This window comes from Hirundo rustica, chromosome 1 (assembly GCF_015227805.2).
Source record: "Hirundo rustica isolate bHirRus1 chromosome 1, bHirRus1.pri.v3, whole genome shotgun sequence".
Taxonomy (NCBI): Eukaryota; Metazoa; Chordata; class Aves; order Passeriformes; family Hirundinidae; genus Hirundo; species Hirundo rustica.
In genome coordinates, this window is record NC_053450.1 from 75459821 (window position 1) to 75477135 (window position 17315).

The 17315-nt window shown below is 38.4% G+C and overlaps 1 protein-coding gene across 3 annotated transcripts in view; it reads left to right on the forward strand.

Moving 5' to 3' along the window:
- TRIO (trio Rho guanine nucleotide exchange factor) overlaps window positions 1–17315 on the forward strand; it is a 243428-nt gene that overhangs the window by 144641 nt on the left and 81472 nt on the right. For all 3 annotated transcript variants that reach the window (XM_040074368.2, XM_058422546.1, XM_058422547.1), the window contains exons 20-30: window positions 637–752; window positions 4005–4127; window positions 6869–7063; window positions 7172–7287; window positions 7833–7899; window positions 8668–8777; window positions 9838–9907; window positions 10359–10448; window positions 12326–12418; window positions 14536–14647; window positions 16657–16847. In XM_040074368.2, the coding sequence (XP_039930302.1) occupies window positions 637–752; window positions 4005–4127; window positions 6869–7063; window positions 7172–7287; window positions 7833–7899; window positions 8668–8777; window positions 9838–9907; window positions 10359–10448; window positions 12326–12418; window positions 14536–14647; window positions 16657–16847 (1283 nt within the window). The remainder of the gene's footprint in view (window positions 1–636; window positions 753–4004; window positions 4128–6868; window positions 7064–7171; window positions 7288–7832; window positions 7900–8667; window positions 8778–9837; window positions 9908–10358; window positions 10449–12325; window positions 12419–14535; window positions 14648–16656; window positions 16848–17315) is intronic.

The following is a 17315-nucleotide window of genomic DNA, read 5'->3' on the forward strand; positions in this document are numbered from 1 at the left end:
TTCAGTGAACATTCATATTTAACAAGTCAGTTTACTCAATTATATATTGTTTGGTTTGATTTTTTTTTTTTCAGTGGAGAATTACAAACTTAGTAATTGCCTATTTTTATTACTTGGGTTTCTGTACCTATAGTGTCTGCTTATGCTGCATTTGATCTTGTAGTGACCTGAGGTGGTACATTTGTTCATCTGTATTAAATTGTTCAAATACTTTATAGGGGACTGGTATATTAAAAATTTCCCCTTTTTACTTCAATTAATATAATATATTAAGCGTGTTGTGATTACTTGTGCATGCTCATTCTTTCTGAGGAAACCCCATCAAGTGCCATCTTTATCAGCCTACATTTTCAGTCCTGCTATAAGCAGTGGCAATCCCCTTGTGAAAAATATTTGAGAGGAAAAAAGGCATCAGTAGAAAGTTTTAATTGCATCTCTAGTTTTTTTAACTAGCACTTCTGTAAGTAATGAAAAAGGAACACTCTGTGTTTCATTAATATCAGGAAAAAAACAAAGCAAAGACTAATGGAAGGAGCAAGTGTATAGTAAATTCTAAAATGTAAAGTACTTTATTCCCCTGATTTTCATGTGATATTTTAAATTTGGTTGTCATAAGCTCTGTTTTCATTTCTTCAGATATCTTGAATGAACTCTTCCAGAGGGAGAACCGTGTGCTGCATTATTGGACCATGCGTAAAAGGCGTCTTGATCAGTGCCAGCAGTATGTGGTGTTTGAAAGAAGTGCCAAACAGGTGAGGGTTTCATGTGAAAATCCCCTTTGGTGTGATTAGGGGTTGACATACTCTGTCTTCTCGCAGTAACAAATTTGTCATTGACTTCAATATTTCAAACGGCTAAAACATCAGAGGATAAAAGCAGCAAATTGAATTCTTTGCCTTCCCTTCAATACAGAACGACTAAATTTGGTGTGGCAGTGTGTTGTAACTTAAAGGTGGTGTTTTGCTTCTGCCAGCTTCATCTGGTACTGACAAATCTAATTTCTGCAAGCTTGTGTTTGACAAATTGTTTTGCTTGTTAACTTTTACACACACACCTAATTTGTCTGGGGAAATTACAGGCAGCAGCATTTTTCTCATGTTGGAGGAAAAATATCTAATTAAGTTGATTGGCAGTTCTAGAAATCTGACAAGTTGGATAACTCATTAAACAATAATAACTGAATTACTTTGGTTTTTCAGCTCTTTGTGTATTTGGTTTCATGGTTTCCTGCCTGATAGATCCACCCCTTGGTATTTTGTTGAGTTTATCAGTCTGGAAAGAACTATTAAGTAATTCACTTAATTAGTAACTTCACTAATCAAAACACATGCCTTAAAAATAAGTAGGGGGTTCAAGGCAAAAGTGGTAAGTAGATTAATCTGTGATGGTTCTTTACTCTTTTTTTTTTTTTAACTGGTTATAAGACAAAGAAAGGAAGCTATCTGTTCCTGTTCTCTGGAAAAGACACAATGGCCATAGTGTAAAATATAGTCAGATCCTCTTTAAAGGGCTCAAAAAACTATTTTTTTTATTTCTTTCTGATGGCTAATTTAGACAAAAGTTTAAATATTATTGGTCTGGTTTGCTCTCTTTCAAGAATTCTCAGGTCTGCCTTTCATGCACTCACAAAGACGTTAATGCAAGATGTATCTTGGAGTGAATTTGAAGTCTGATACTTCTTTTAAACAACACCACCATCCCTTCCCTGCCCCCCCCCCACCTCACTTTTGAATACCCTTAATTTAGACCTCTGACAAGCACATGATCTACTTGTTTTTGTATAGAGATTGCTAACTAGCAGTCAAGCACTGGAGATAAAGATCTGTCAGCATTTTCATTGTAAATCCCATTTTCCAGCAGTCACCAGTTCAGTCATCAAAAAGCAAAGTGAACCAAGCCATATATGGGACTCCACAGTGATTAGCCATAAAAATGGAAATATTTATCTCTTCACTTAGATGTCTTTTTGGAATTTGGAAGAACCTGTTCTTCGTGCTTTCAGAATCTGATGCCCTTATGATGGAGAAGATACCACAGTGGATTGCAAGGACAGTGCTAGATTCTCAAATCCTTTCGGCGTTAAGGGCTTACCTGATCCCTAAACTGATTTCTCCAGGTCTTGTAGTGATACTTCAGCTGAAAGGAAAGCTGATCTGAACTGTAGGAATTAAGATCAAATCTGACTTTCTGTCATATTATGCCTCTAGAGAGCTGCCAGCAAGTTACAAAAAGACAACATTTCATCCTCATGGCAAGGGGATTTGAACTACATGATCTTTAAGTTCTCTTTCAACCCAGATCATTCTCTGATTTGGGGAGGGGCAGCTTATCATTCATTCCAGCATCATGTAATAAACCCACTAAAAAATACAGAGGTTAAAAAGTTAAAAGCGAGAAGGACTAAATGTTGTTGGTAATATCAGTGGTAGCCATGCTGTGCCTGTCCATGTCAGTCTTCACTTGTGAAGATTGACATTAGAATGACAATGCCTGTCACAGAGGTGCTTGGTTGAAATGCTGCTTTTTTGACAGAAATCCAAGAGTTGTTGGTTCGTTTCCATCAGCAGCTTTTAAAAGTACAGACCCATCTCATCAGACTTGCACCTGCGCTAGTATATGACTAAGAAAATAGCATCCTGGCACTCACATTCAGTGTTGGATTTTGAAGACTTTCTCCTCAGTTCAGGTTTTTCACCAAGAAGGAAAATATTTTGAAGTGGAAGTAAGGGAATCAACATTGTTTCATCACAGCTTTGATGAGCTTAAATCATTGGTGGATTTATAAAACAGACAGTGCCTTTCCTGGTTCAGTGTAAGGTTATGTGTGTGAAGCATACGTATCTACTGTCCACCAAGATAAATATTTTCCTTTCCTGTTCTAGCTAGTGTGGGTAGATAATTTCAGTTTATCCTTCTAAGGGAAGAGTGAGGACCCACCAGCAGTCTACTGCTTTTTCTTTTGGGGTATTAAGTTTTTGTCTAGTGTTCTTTGTATTTACCGAAGGTACAGAAGATGCACATGCATTTAGTAATAAGGTGGTTCTAAGCGAGCTGCATAAAACTCTTTGACCATCTGCTATTGGCTTTGTCAGAAATGAGATGTTTCTAAGCTCCCATCCATCTGCCTGCTGTTGTAGAAAGCCGGTATTGAGAGTTGCAGAACAGTTGTCAGGTAGATTTTTACTGTTATGCAGCATTTGGAGATGACTCTTGCTTTTTCCAGGAGACAGAGATTCCTCACAAGAGCTGAGTTATGCTTAAAAGAGAAGCAGGTAATGTGGGTGAAGCATAGATAATTACATGGATCAGCATTTTCCATAATAGTGAGCAAATAAAAGTGTCAAGATCTGGAAGGGAAGCAATCTTAGTTTGCAGTTCTTCATTCTTTGGGTTTTTTTACTTATGCATTCATGAATTGGTTTAACTGAGACATCTCACTGTTCAATCTCTGCTGCAGGGTTAATTTCTAGGAGCCCAGACCACGCTTTGTGAGACTGGAATACATGTCAGCAAAAGAGTGAAGGGATAGTTAAATCTTACATGCTTGGAAGGTTCAGCCTACACACTTGGCGGACTTATGTACATTTTTATGAGTTGGATCATGCATATTTCTGAGTACAGCTGTCCCATGTGGCACCAAGGAAGTGATTTTTTTTTTTCTTTTTCCTCTGCTGGGGAGTATTCTACCAAAACTGTGAACACAAGTAGTTCAGTAACCTTTCAGTAGTGGACTGCTGTAGTCCTGCAGTAGTGGACTTCCCTGAAGTCTTTGGATTCATGAGTCATTTTTAATTCTCTAAGCATTGCTTCTTAGACTAAGTGAATTATTTCAAGAGTTATGAACTATTTGATATTGTAGAGGTATTAGATGATTGCCACAAGCGACATAGAGTAAAATTCACCTGCGGCCAAGCTGTATGTGTGACATACTGATTACAGATGGTTTCTGTTGCCAAAAATATATTGTCTTTTTTCTTACTTTTCTTCATTAATGCTTTATTTAGGCTCTGGAATGGATTCATGACAATGGAGAGTTTTATTTATCCACGCATACTTCCACTGGTTCCAGTATCCAGCACACTCAAGAGTTGTTAAAAGAACATGAAGAATTTCAGATCACAGCAAAGGTAAAATAAAATTTAAAAATTATCACAAAATACTTAGAGTTGGAAGGAACCTTTGGAGATCAGTTAATCCAACTGCCCTGCCAAGGCAGGGTCCCCAAGAGCAGGTTACACATGAATGTGTCCAAGTGGGTTGTTTTGAATGTTTTCACAGAGGGAGACTCCATGACATCCCTGGACAGCCTGTTCAGTGCCACCCTCAATGCAAAGTTGAGATGGAACTTCTTGTGTTTTTAGTTTATGACTGTCAGTCCTTGTCCTGTCCCTGGGTATCACTGAAGAGTCTGGCACTATCCTCCTGACTGCTGCCTTTGAGATATTTTATGTTTTGGTGAGATCCCCTCTCACTCTTCTCTTCTCCAGAATAAACGGGTCCAGCTCTCTCAGTCTCTCCTTGTTAGATGGATGCTCCCAAACCATCTTTGCTCTGCTGGACCCTCTCCATTAGCTCCTTGTCTTTCCTAAATTGTGGAAACCAGAATTGAGCACAGTACTCCAAATAGGGCCCCATTAAGGTCAAGGAGAGGGTCAGGAGCTCAACCTCCCTCGACCTTCTGACCGCACTTTTCCTGCTGTACCCCAGGATACCGCTGGCCCTCCTGGCCACGAGGGCACTGCAGGCCTCATCCGCCAAGACTCGCAGCTACTTCTCCACAGAGCTGTTACCTAGCAGATCAGCCAACAACCTGCGCTGGTACTTGGGATTATGCCCCCCCCAGTAGCAGGACCCTGCCTTTGCCCACGTTGAACTTCATTAGATTCCTCTGCCCAGCTCCCCAGCCTATCAAGGTCCCACTGAGGCAGCGCAGCCAGTCCCTTCAATCTCATACCAACAACAAACTTGCTAAGGGTGCATTCTATTCCTTCGTCCAGGTTGTTGATAAACAAGTTGAAGGCAAGTTGAATTATGTAAGATTTGGAACAAAATAAAACAACTGAATTCCCACTGCCCAGCAGAAAAACATCAATGATGCATCTGTCAAGATCGGTTTACTTGCAGTGGCTTTCTGTCTGTATTTCTGCTGAGAATAGAATAAACCAGAAGATAACCAGCAGATATTCATTTTTACTGGAGCTCCATGAGCCCTATGTGCTGTTGGTTTCTCATGACAAAATTGTAGTGAGGTAGCTTAAAAATGTTTCCAATACTACAAACCTTTCAGGGCCTTTGATTTCCAGTTTTATATCTCCATGACTGTGGATTGCTGAATGTTCATTTAGGATATAAAATACAACAATCTGTATTATTATTCAGCCTATTATTGTTAATTAGAAGATAGTAAAAAAAAAAAAAGCTTTATTTGTTACTTAACTTATTTTATTAATATATTCTGTAATTCTGCTGCAAACCTTTTTGAATCAGGCAGTACAATGTGATTCTCCATCTCTGGAGGCCTTTACAGAGATGTAGATATCACTCCTGAGGCTTGATAGTTTTCATGTGTGAAAGACAGACAACCAGTGCATGACTGAACTACTTGAGTCTGTAGCCTTGTCTGTCTCTCTGTTTTGTTTTGCCAACTGTTCAAACTGTCACCTTTTTCTCCCTCCGGCTCTCCAGCCTTTCTAGAGAAATAATAGGGCCCAGGAGAGTAAGCAAGTGTTTATTTGTCTGAAGGATCACCCCAGAACAGACTTGGAGGGGGAGTTGTTCAGGGGATATGTGAGAATGGAGAAAAGAAAGTCCAGAAAGAGCAGAGATTACTTTTGATGTTCAAACCTGCATTTTCTTCTTTCTGAGCTTTGCTCCAGACTATGATTTGCTGGATCCCTTCCAGTATGCAGAACACCACTACTCTTCCTTATTTCCTCTGTCAGCCTGCAGATGATGTTGGTATCCCTTTTGGAAGGAGGTTGTTTTTATCACTCCCTTGGCATTTTGCTACCTGTTGGGAGGATATGTTAGCCCTAGCTAATTCCATACTGAAAAGAAATACTTGGGTGAGGGACTATTAGGAACAAAAAGAATTAAAAGAGGACAAACTTGATTTTTTCAATAAAGTAAGAGTCAAGTTTTTATTGACTATTCTGCATAACTCTCTGCTAGCAAGGGCCCTGACAATACACTTCAGTCATGACAGAGAGACGTGGATATATAAACTCTTCAACTGTGGATGATTTATGGTTTACATGAAAGAAGGTGCATAGTCTTAGTCAGCTTGTCATTTGGAAAAAGCACTTACCGATTTGGTGGTTCTCTTAGCTACTCCCAAACAACTCTATGCCAACAAAGCATAATATAGAAAAAATTTAAAGAATAAAGTGTATTAAAGTGTATTAAAGAGTAAAGTGTATAATAAGACGTACTTCCATCTCTTCATTTCAGTGGTGTCTAAAGGAGGTAGATTCTTGAGACTGTGGGCCAGGTCCAATACCAGTGCTTCAGTGGTAATGAACAAAGTACTCTCTTTGGCATCAAAATGCCTTTGTATTGATGCAAGAGTACCCGTGTTGAAAGCTTGCCTAGCAGAATTTAATCTCTGGGTTAGATATGAAGGACATTTTTCAAAGAAAAATAAGTAATCTGCTTCTAGTCATGTAATAATTAAGCCAAATGAAACCTACCTTAGTCTTGTGCTGTTTTTATTAAGTAAAAGTTATCTGTTTAAAGGACTTCTGGGAAGAGGGGGGAGGAAGGTAGCTCCTTCAATTCCTTTTCTAATTCCTTAGTAGCAATTTAGCAAAATGACCCCCTGCATGACAGGTAGAGCTTGTAACTGTTCGATATTTTCCTGTTTTCATAGCAAACCAAAGAGAGGGTGAAGTTGTTGATACAGCTGGCTGATGGCTTTTGTGAAAAAGGGCATGCTCATGCAACAGAGATTAAAAAATGTGTCACAGCAGTGGATAAGAGGTACAGAGACTTTTCCCTGCGCATGGAGAAATACAGGACCTCTTTGGAGAAAGCTCTGGGTATTTCCTCCGATTCCAATAAATCGGTAAGAGAAATTTGAGTGTGATGACAGACAAACAAGCTTTACTTGCATTTGATTTAGCTACCTTTTTCTCCTGTCTTCTTCCTTAATCAATTCTTTTCTTTAATAAAGAGCAAAAGCTTGCAGCTGGATATAATCCCAGCCAGTGTCCCTGGGTCAGAGGTGAAACTACGCGATGCTGCTCATGAGCTTAACGAAGAAAAACGAAAGTCTGCCCGCAGGAAAGAGTAATACATTTATTTATTTTTTAATCAATGAGAATGCATAAGTCAATCCTGATAATGAAACAACTGTCATGGCTTGTTTGGCATCTTAGAAATCATATAATTGGTAAAAAGAGAGTGATAGTATCAGTATCTCTTACTGCCATTTATTCACATGCTTGTTCTCACAGTTAGTTCTATCATGACAGAATCTTAAACTTTCAAAACTATTAGACTTCTTTTAAAGTGCTTTTTTCCTTCATAGAAATAATGTGAAATAAATGTAAGGGGAGAGAGCAAGACAAGAGTTAAATTACTGTAGCAGTGAAAAGTGTTAGAGAAAAAATTCTGTCTCCATCTCCATTTGTTTTTGTCCTGGTTAGTAATGGAGGGATGTTACCTCTTAGGTTTCCTTCCTCTGTTGTCCCTCTTCACATTTCAGTTCTCAGATTTTTCTTGCTGCAGTAGAAAAGCAAAAGCTGATGAGGAGAAAGATGTATTCTGGTTATTATGCATTCACAGTGATCTAACAGACTGAGATCTGATTATTCTTTCTGTTGTCACCTAAGGTTCATTATGGCTGAGCTAATTCAGACAGAAAAGGCTTACGTAAGAGACCTCCGGGAATGCATGGATGTGAGTTTTGTTTTTTTCACTAATCTTTGGAGGCAGGATTCAATCCGTTTCTTTCTGGTTTCAACAGCTGAGCATGACTGGTTTGGAATCATAGGACCAAATTAAGTTATTTTACTGCTATTAAGAAGAAACTTAAAATTGTATCTGATAACAACCATTTCAGAATTAACCCTGTATGTTTTGGTTTTGTCAGTACTGAGTTTCAGTATTTGTTCCTTTCCCAATTCATAATCGTATGCAGGGTTTTTGTTTTAGAGAGAGGAGGGGAAAAGGAGGGGTTTACTTTATTTGCTTTGCTAGCAATAGGGGAGAGCTTCTGCTAATTCTTTTATTATCTGTATCACATGTTCTGCTACTAGCTGACTTTTTGAATAGAAATTCAGTGAGATTCCATGGAAAAGTGCCCAGTAATTGTTATGCTGAAGCAGCTAAGGTTCAGTGGTAGCTGTTGCACAAAGCATGAACTTCTAGACTGCAGACATGACCTTGATAAGGAATATCCTGAGGCATTAGAGGTTGTCAAGAACACTATGCATTTTAAATGATGAAGTCTCAGGGACTATGTTAAATTGTCAGTTTTAGAACTTGTATTTCACTTTCAAAATCACAAGGTATATTTGACACAGCAGTCACTGTCACAACTGGAGATGATGCTGCTGTGTGATCTTTCCCTAGTTTCTCTCCAGGAGTGCATACTTACAGATACCTGGCTGCATGTGTTGGGAGTTTACCATCACTTTTCACACATCTTTTTTTTTTTCTGGGCAGACATATCTATGGGAAATGACAAGTGGAGTCGAGGAGATCCCACCTGGTATTGTAAACAAAGAACACATTATCTTTGGAAACATGCAGGAAATTTATGAGTTTCACAATAAGTGAGTGACTTATCTTCCATTGCCATACTACTGCTAAATCCAAATGATGACCTGAGGGATTTCCTAATGAAAATATTGTGTATATCAATAACAAATGCTTTCCCATTAAAAAAAATTGAAATATTTTCCTCTTACATTGCTAAATTATTTCAGCTGTTGCTTTTTGCAGAGCGGTAGGTACCCCATTAGAAATTGTATTTTTTCAGTCTTGGGCATCTTTCACCATTTAAGAAATCTTTTGGATACACCAAAATTTTATTGTAAGTTTATCAGTTGTTCTAAAGCAATGAAAAACCACCGAACTCAATAAAATACAAACATAGCACTAATAGTAGGGCTCTGTCATTCTCTTAGAACCCTCATTCCTGGTATCCAAGTGCAGCTGTTAGTAGGAAAGAGTCCTGCTCTCAGCTCTTCTTGGCTCTTCTTAGCTTCTGTGGAGATGCTCCAGCATCATTACATTTACTTGAGTACAGAGCACAAATGAGACTTGGCCACTCCATTTCTTCTGAACAGAGTGGTTCCTAGGGGGACCTGTGTACTGAAGTCTTGCTCTGAATCTTCCTTCTTTGTTATTTCCTGGTTGTGTACACATTTGTATCAGGTTATGATTATTTGAAGTAATAAAATATACCTAGTGTATTCCAGACCCCGATTTTACAGTTCTTTGTATGCTTTGTGTTAACTTGAGATCTTGTGTATCCAAAAAGCAAGGTTTGGGGTTTTTTTAAACAGGCGAAGGCTTTTCTTGAAACTGAAAACAGTAGGAAACCATCTTGATAGAGAACAATAGCAATTACTAAATTTTTTATATATTCCTGTGTATTAACTGCACATCCACTGGTTCAATTTCTTATCTTTTCATCAGAATTTTTATTGAATTATATTTGCTATTAGTACTTTCATTACACATTTTATCTATTCCCATTGTGTTTATTTCTTTAACTTGTACATTTGGTGTTACAGAAACTTGTCTAATGGCCATTGCTCACAGGCAATAGATTGCTGTAATGAACATGTTTCATATGCCTTGTACTATTTGTTTCTTTTCTACCCACAGTATATTTCTCAAGGAGTTGGAAAAATATGAACAGTTACCAGAAGATGTTGGACATTGCTTCGTTACTTGGGTAATGAAGTCAGACTTACATTTAGAAGTAGAAAGGGGGATAGGAGGCATGATGGGATGAATTCTTGCTCTCAGATCTTTTTTTGATTTGTAAAAGTACCACTTCCTTCAGATTCAAGTAAAATGTGTATCTTTAACTGAGAAAACAACAACTAGGGTACTCCTGTCAGATGCCAGTCCTTAGCTGCTCTTGAAGTGTATGCAAGTTGCCTAAAACAGTGAGCACATTTGGTTTGTCTTAGCTTTAAATAACTTATTTTTATATACGTTGCTATTGATTTCAGCTTTACTTGCCTGATGTATATTTTATGCTGCCAGTTTGAGTGGAAATATAATTGAGTACAGCTCAGTTTCATGAGAGGGAAGATAAGCTCTCTGATAATGGTGTAAAAACTTTGAGACAGGAATGATGCTCTCTGATAACCTTTGTAAATTTGCATTTTGTTCTGCAGGCAGACAAATTCCAGATGTACGTTACCTACTGTAAAAATAAGCCAGATTCCACTCAGCTGATATTAGAACATGCAGGAGCATACTTTGATGTAAGTACATCGTGTCCATCTTAAAAGCACGCCTTGGCTGTTTGACTCATATTTGTGGTTCTGCTGAGTGCCTAATTTGTTAAGAAAATGCAAGTTTCCTGTTAATAACGCTGCAGTTTACTAAGCTGTCAGCTTTAAGAAAATCCATCCTGTATCTCACATGGTTAACTTCCATTGCTCAGTTGGTGTTATAGAGCTGTCAAATCAGATGTGAAAAGTCGCTGTCACGTATCAGAGTGGTTCGGAACTGGAAGCAGGCAACCAAGATGTGAATTTTCAGCTCACACAAGCACATCCTGCCAATCTTAGCAAATTTTGACGTGCTTAGTTTGCACTGTATGTAATAGAGATAGAAATCTTTGTTAGATTTTTGGGGCACTTTTAAACTGTAACCGCATGTAGTGGTAATTCAATTCACTTGTGTTATACAGAAGGGCTGAACCTCCCTATTCAGTTCCATGGTTCCATGGTCTACATATGTAATATTCTGCATTAAAAAGTGACAAAAATGTAGATGTGCTAGAGGTTTTAGGAAGGAATTTTGGCCATGGTGAATGAGTTTTAGTTGGACATGTATTAGCAGATGGTTCAACTAGTGTGCTCCCTTTTTCCTTTTTTTTTTCCCAGCTGAGCCACTAGCTGTGTAATGGCACCACAATTTTTTTTAGTATTGTTTGTACAAGTAGAGGGAAGTAGAGGAAATCCCTGAAGCCCTTGGGGTTAATCTCAAAAGTCTAATCACTGAGGAAATGGGGTTTCTAAACATTGTAAGGTGAAGCCTTTCTGTGAAGCCTCCGTTAAGTTTTCAGTGTTGGAAGAAGAGCAAGTAAGTTACAGAAAATCAGGCAGATATGTCCAAAAAAAAAAAAAAAATTCAAAGAAAAATTCAGTAAATACCATTTTGAAAAATAACACAGCGCTCTGATAAAAGTATTAGAAATAAATTCTTGCCACCACCTCTTTTGATCAGTCTGTTTTACCACTATATCATAGCTCTCCATCCCCTAATCCATCTAAAATATATTAGAAGTGTGAAGACTTAATTCTGTGCACAGAGAACTCGAGCGCTTTTACTGATGACACCACTGGTCCATGTGAAAATATCACGTGCATCCCATTCACTGTAACCACGGTTAGGTGGCACACAGCTGTGGGGCATAACTTGCTGCTTGAAATTGCTTGGTTAAAATAGAACCAGTGCTATGATAAATGGCAGATAAATCAGTGGAGTTCAGCCCCAGTCAGCACCTGAAATCTGTAATCATCCCAGTTAGCTATCAGATAATTCTGTTTTCCACCTTTATTTTCGTGGAGGTCATTCTTCTTTCTATTTTTAAGTGGCTGTTTTCTTTTCAAGTGCTTGGTAACCTCTTTCCTTCAGGCAGAAACTGTTACTCGGCGCTCCCTCTGGTGGGGATGAGGCCGTCTGTGGCTGTTGGCACTGAAATAGCAGGGGATGCTGAGAAGCCTCCACTTCAGCCTTCCTGGTATTCCTGCCTTTTCCCAGGAATACTGGAATGTGAGGGTTTTTCCTCTCTTGCAAGTGAAAAGAAGTACAGATCTCAGTGTTTTTAAAAAAGGTGTTGCCGCACGTTCTGTGTGTGTCCCAAGAAATTGTTGCTCTTTGTGTTTATGTTTGTTGAAACATTTCACAGGTACTCTCAGAGGTAATCATCTTCTGTTTGTACCAAGTGAGCAGACAGATGCACAACATAATGATTCATTGGGCCTCGCATATCTGATTATCCTGGTTTTGGGGGATTTTTTTATGCTAAAATAGAATTTTTAGTTAATGGATATTATTTCATATCTCTCAAAACAGTTTATATTTGAGTGGTGGTGGTCACAGTCCTGAAATGTTTGCTTTTTCCATGTAGGAGATACAACAACGACATGGACTGGCCAACTCTATCTCCTCTTACCTTATCAAACCTGTCCAAAGGATAACAAAATACCAGCTTCTCTTAAAGGTCAGTATTAATTCAGGGTTCTTCATCTGATTCTGCTGGTCGTAAGAAGGCAAAGCTCTTGCTGAAATCAGGAAGATTGTTCTACTCTGCTCTTCAAGACTCCAGCATCCTGGGCAGCCACAAATACTGCTGCAAAATTTCAACTGAAAATGAACGAAGACATAAACAAGCACCTTTTTGTCCAGATTTCTGTAAACCAAAAAAAGATACCTGTCTCCTGATATTTACTTAGAAAATATAATTTGCATTTCCAGGGTAAAAAAGTAATTAATGGCTTTATGGCTATAAAACCGTTTTTGTAATGGTTTCTACACTGAATTTTGGCAAGCCATTAGCTAAGCTGATGGCGTTAAATACCGTAAAATAGATAATAATATATTTATTTATCTATAAAGCTGTAATATAAAGGATCTATAAGACATATAAACATGTGTGTGTATCAGTGAATATTTACACATATTGTCTGTACCTGTAGAGCTGTTGCACAGAGTTGTTATTTGTAATGATGCCTGGAAATGTCAAGTAAATAGTGGCTGTTAAAATATGCACAACTTTTGGAACACTGTAGTTAGAGCTTTCACTCAGTGGACGGATGTCTTCTCAAGTGAGCAGCAGGGCTCTTGGGCTGTGCTGGGTCTCTCTTAGGTGGCAGCACTAGTTTAGTTGTAGCAGCCTGCAGCTGCACTGTGACTGATCTGTGTCTCCCCTTTTTACTTGAGAACAGCCTCATGTGATTGCTTTTGAAATTTCTGAAAAACATTAGGGGCTATTTCAGGCCACCTTGGGTGGAAACAAATCTGTCACTTTTGACTTAAGTTTTGTCTGTTTTCCACTTGGAAGGAGTTGCAACTTAGTCAAGCTATAATTACAGAAAAACTCTGGGCTATGCTGTTTCAGAAATTTTGAGGTATTAATTCCAACATTTATTATTATTTTTAATATTAATATGCTTTAACCTGCTACTTTATGGAAGTGGTGGGATGGATTGGTTTCACCAGTGTTTGCAGAGCCAGATATCTTTGCTGTGTGGTAGAATAGATTTGTCTGGTGCTTGCTGGGTTTCTGGATTGTCTTTCCTTTTTTTTTTTTTTTTTTCCTGTAATAAGAGAGAGATGTATAGCATGGTAGGTTGTTTTTCCAAATGGTATTGAAGCTGCTCCTTTTCTATGTCTCTGAGAGATACTTAGTTACGCTCACTGTTCTGTGGAGTTGTCTTGCAAAATTTAGGTGTGACCATGGAGCGTTTTGAAGTGATGGTGGTATTGTCAGTTGAATAAAAATAATGTAGTGATCATAATAGTAGAAGTCACATGGCTTTCCCTTTAAAAAGGGGAAAAGGAATTTAACCTGAGGGAATGAGTTAAGTGGGCCTTTTGAATAAAAGAAAGAACATAATATGTCCTTTTGGTTATGTAACCTACATTTTATCTTGATACTGTTCAAGTGCTTAAAAACTGTGAGGAAATTTGAACATCAGCTCAGGGCTGTTACGTTAAATCTCTGGGGTGTTGAATGGGCAGAGAACTGCATGCCCTAAATTCTACTGCACTTCAGCATGTTCAATTCTCTGACTTTTGTCCATTACTTAATGCTCATTGGTATTGAAAAGTTTTGTCTGTAGGTTGCTTTTAACTGTGTGAACACAGAATAGACATTCATGGAATACTTAGAATAAAACAATGTAAATGCTCTTTATCAGCAGTTATACAGAGCAGGTGTTTGGTGCAGTGGGAGGGGGGAGGGATCCTTTTGTGCTGCCCTGCTTTCCCCCATCTTTGTAGCTTGGCAGCTGCATTATTCTGGGCCTTGATGTAGTGCAGCATCTGATAACTGTGCCTGTGCTTATATAAAAAAGTTTTTTCTTAGCATAAGTTTTAAAGATTTCTTATAAAGCAGATAAACCTGTTTAAATTAGAAATGGTTAACTGTTGGGCTGCTCCTTGAAGAACTGATTGTGATAGAAGCAAAGCATGCTGTCACATCATTGGTAGAGTAAAAGCTTCAAGAAGATTTTATGTGTCAAATATCTTTTGGTTTTAGAACTATTCTTTGGTTGTCTGTCATAATAGTGTAGAAATAAGTGATAGAGGGTCATTTTGTGTGCTTGTCTTTTGCAGGAGCTGCTCACGTGCTGTGAAGAAGGTAAAGGTGAGATTAAGGACGGCCTGGAGGTGATGCTTAGTGTGCCAAAGCGAGCCAATGATGCCATGCACCTCAGCATGCTGGAAGGTAGGACTGAAGTTGCCTTTCCCATTCATTGTGTGCTGCAGATTAAGTTTCTATAGTGAATGTGTTCTTTTCTCTGGGTTTGTATTTTTCTACCATTTTGACAGGTATTTTATATTTCTTATATTTTCATATAAGATGAAAATTTATTAAAGAAAATTAGTTGTTACAGACAGCTGGTACAGTTTTATTAATTTTTAAAGTGTTCTTTCACCTTGATCTATAGTTGTGACACTGCAGATTTGAAAAACACGTAGGCTAATGAAGTAGTCCGCTACTCGCCCAAAATGCAATATAGGTGACTGGTCAGGTATGCTGGCTTTGGCTGTGTTCTCCAACCAGCATCCTTAGCTTCTTTGTATGAGGCACATAAGTGTATTATTGGTGATTTTGCTGATTTATGTATCAAATAATTGGGTCCAAGAAGTTTATCTTTTTCACATCTGTTTGCTGCCTGTTCTATAACAGACTTCTGGTTGACATGAAATCTATCTTCTGGCTGTAAAATGTCAGCACAAGCCAATTCAGCCCAAGCCTTAGCCAGCATCATCATGTTCATGGCAGAGAGTGGAGGTTGGATTTAGTGCATATATGTACTTAGAACAACTTCCTGCCAAAATCTGTTTTGCAGTTGGCATGTTACCATGTTATAATGGTGCAATCGTACATTTAGTAATAGAAGTGTTTTTCTTTGGCGTTTACATTTTTTGAGAAAAAAGCAGGGCCCTCTTGCCCTACGGTTGCTGAATAAATACTCTTAAGTGCTTCTTGTCAATATGCCTTTTCTTCCCCTCTGCCTTCTGGTACTACCATGCATCTTGTTGTGGAATTTCCAGTATTGTGCTTGTTACTGTAAAATTTGCCTTGGTTTGACACGTGATCCTTGATCGTATGAACGCTCTGGATCTCCTCTGTTCCTTGATTTTAAACAGTAAGGATGTTGGTCAGTTTACAGGATCAGTTCCAAATGCTTGTTCAGGAGGTGGTTTTATTATAAAGGTTGATCAGCTTTGGTAATAATCTTTTAACACTGGGAATGTGGCTCTGGAGAATATCCTAATCTTCTACATAAGTTGATTTTACAACAAATCTCGCGTGCATTGTTGAGTCATCCCATGTTGGACAAGTATAGTGAGTGAGCACATTTCCTCTTTATGCCTCTGGAGGATTTTGAATGAACATCCTGGCAGAACTTGCCTCTGATCCTCTGCATCCTCTCTCTCATGTTCAGAACATGAGAACTGGCAAGCAGTATCTATTTAAAATACGTTTTGATACCATTCAGAAGGGTATGGCAACCTCCAACTCTAAAGCTGTGTATTAAACTGGGAGAGCATGGCACCATTAAAATGGAAGTAAAATTGTTGGTATTCTCAATTTTCATATTTTTTTCAGTAAATTTCAATACAAGTGATCCAGCTGATAATTACTTTACTGTGGATCAATTCTAGCATGACCAGTGGCAGGCTGATTGTATGCCAACAGCTCCAAGCTGCCATGTTTTTCCATCCCCAGTTGGAACACATTTCTGTGTTCATTGCCCACATGGTAGAGAAGGTGTACCTCCAGAAAAGGTGGCATTTGGGTGCTTGCCATTCTCAGAAGAACCTGATATGCCCGGTGTCTTTGCAAGTTGCTTACTGTCTACAGTGGCAGAAAGCTCGTGAGAGAGATCATATAATGATCATGTGATAATTTTCAACACAGAAGAGGTTATCAGAAGCCGACAAAGACAGATTTGTCACTTGTTGGTAAAATACTGAGAAGAGTTGATTAAGTTCTTAACAGTTGGATGTCTAAATTTAGAAGTACATTTGAGCTGCAGTTACATTTAGGATATTGCAGTGTTAAAATCAAGTCTTGTTTTTAGTATTGTTTTCTTGGAATCTCATCTTTTGAAAGTTGTGTCAGGGAGAAAAAATCATACAGTTTAACGAACAGGAGCTGTGCTTTTTTCATTACTTGTATTACCAACTTTTCATGGTGAATCTTTCCTTTTACTCTGTTTTTAGGCTTTGATGAAAATATAGAATCTCAGGGAGAGCTCATCCTTCAAGAATCCTTCCAAGTGTGGGACCCAAAAACTCTGATTCGAAAGGGAAGAGAGAGGCACCTTTTCCTTTTTGAGATGTCCTTGGTTTTCAGTAAAGAAGTAAAGGACTCAAGCGGAAGGAGCAAGTACATTTACAAGAGCAAACTGTTTGTAAGTATGGGAGAACAAGAACATATTTACAAAAGTGTCTAGATTAGGCTTCAACTAAGCTGAGGTGATTTAAGTGTGCCTGAAAAACTTGAACATCTATTACAGAGCACTGAAAGAAGAGCCTTGGAACGTATGGGCTGAATCTTGTAACTCTGGTACTTTGTCTTGTGTTTGAGGCGAAAGGATAGGCTCAAAGCAGCTACTGAAATATACATGGCAGTCTTGGCAGTCACCAGTATTGGGGTGGACTGGTTTTGTCTTAATTATGTGTTGACTGCAAATTCTTTAACACTTACCTGTATAAAGCAGAAGAATAGAAGGAGTTGATGAGATGCCTTCATCGTTCTTGTTTACTATTGCTGTTAACGATTTGTTTTAGTGGGTATTCTACACCTACTGATTGGGGAAGGCAAGAATTTTGTTTTGGAAAAGTTAATTCCAGGATATTTGCTGAGACCAGTAGTTTTA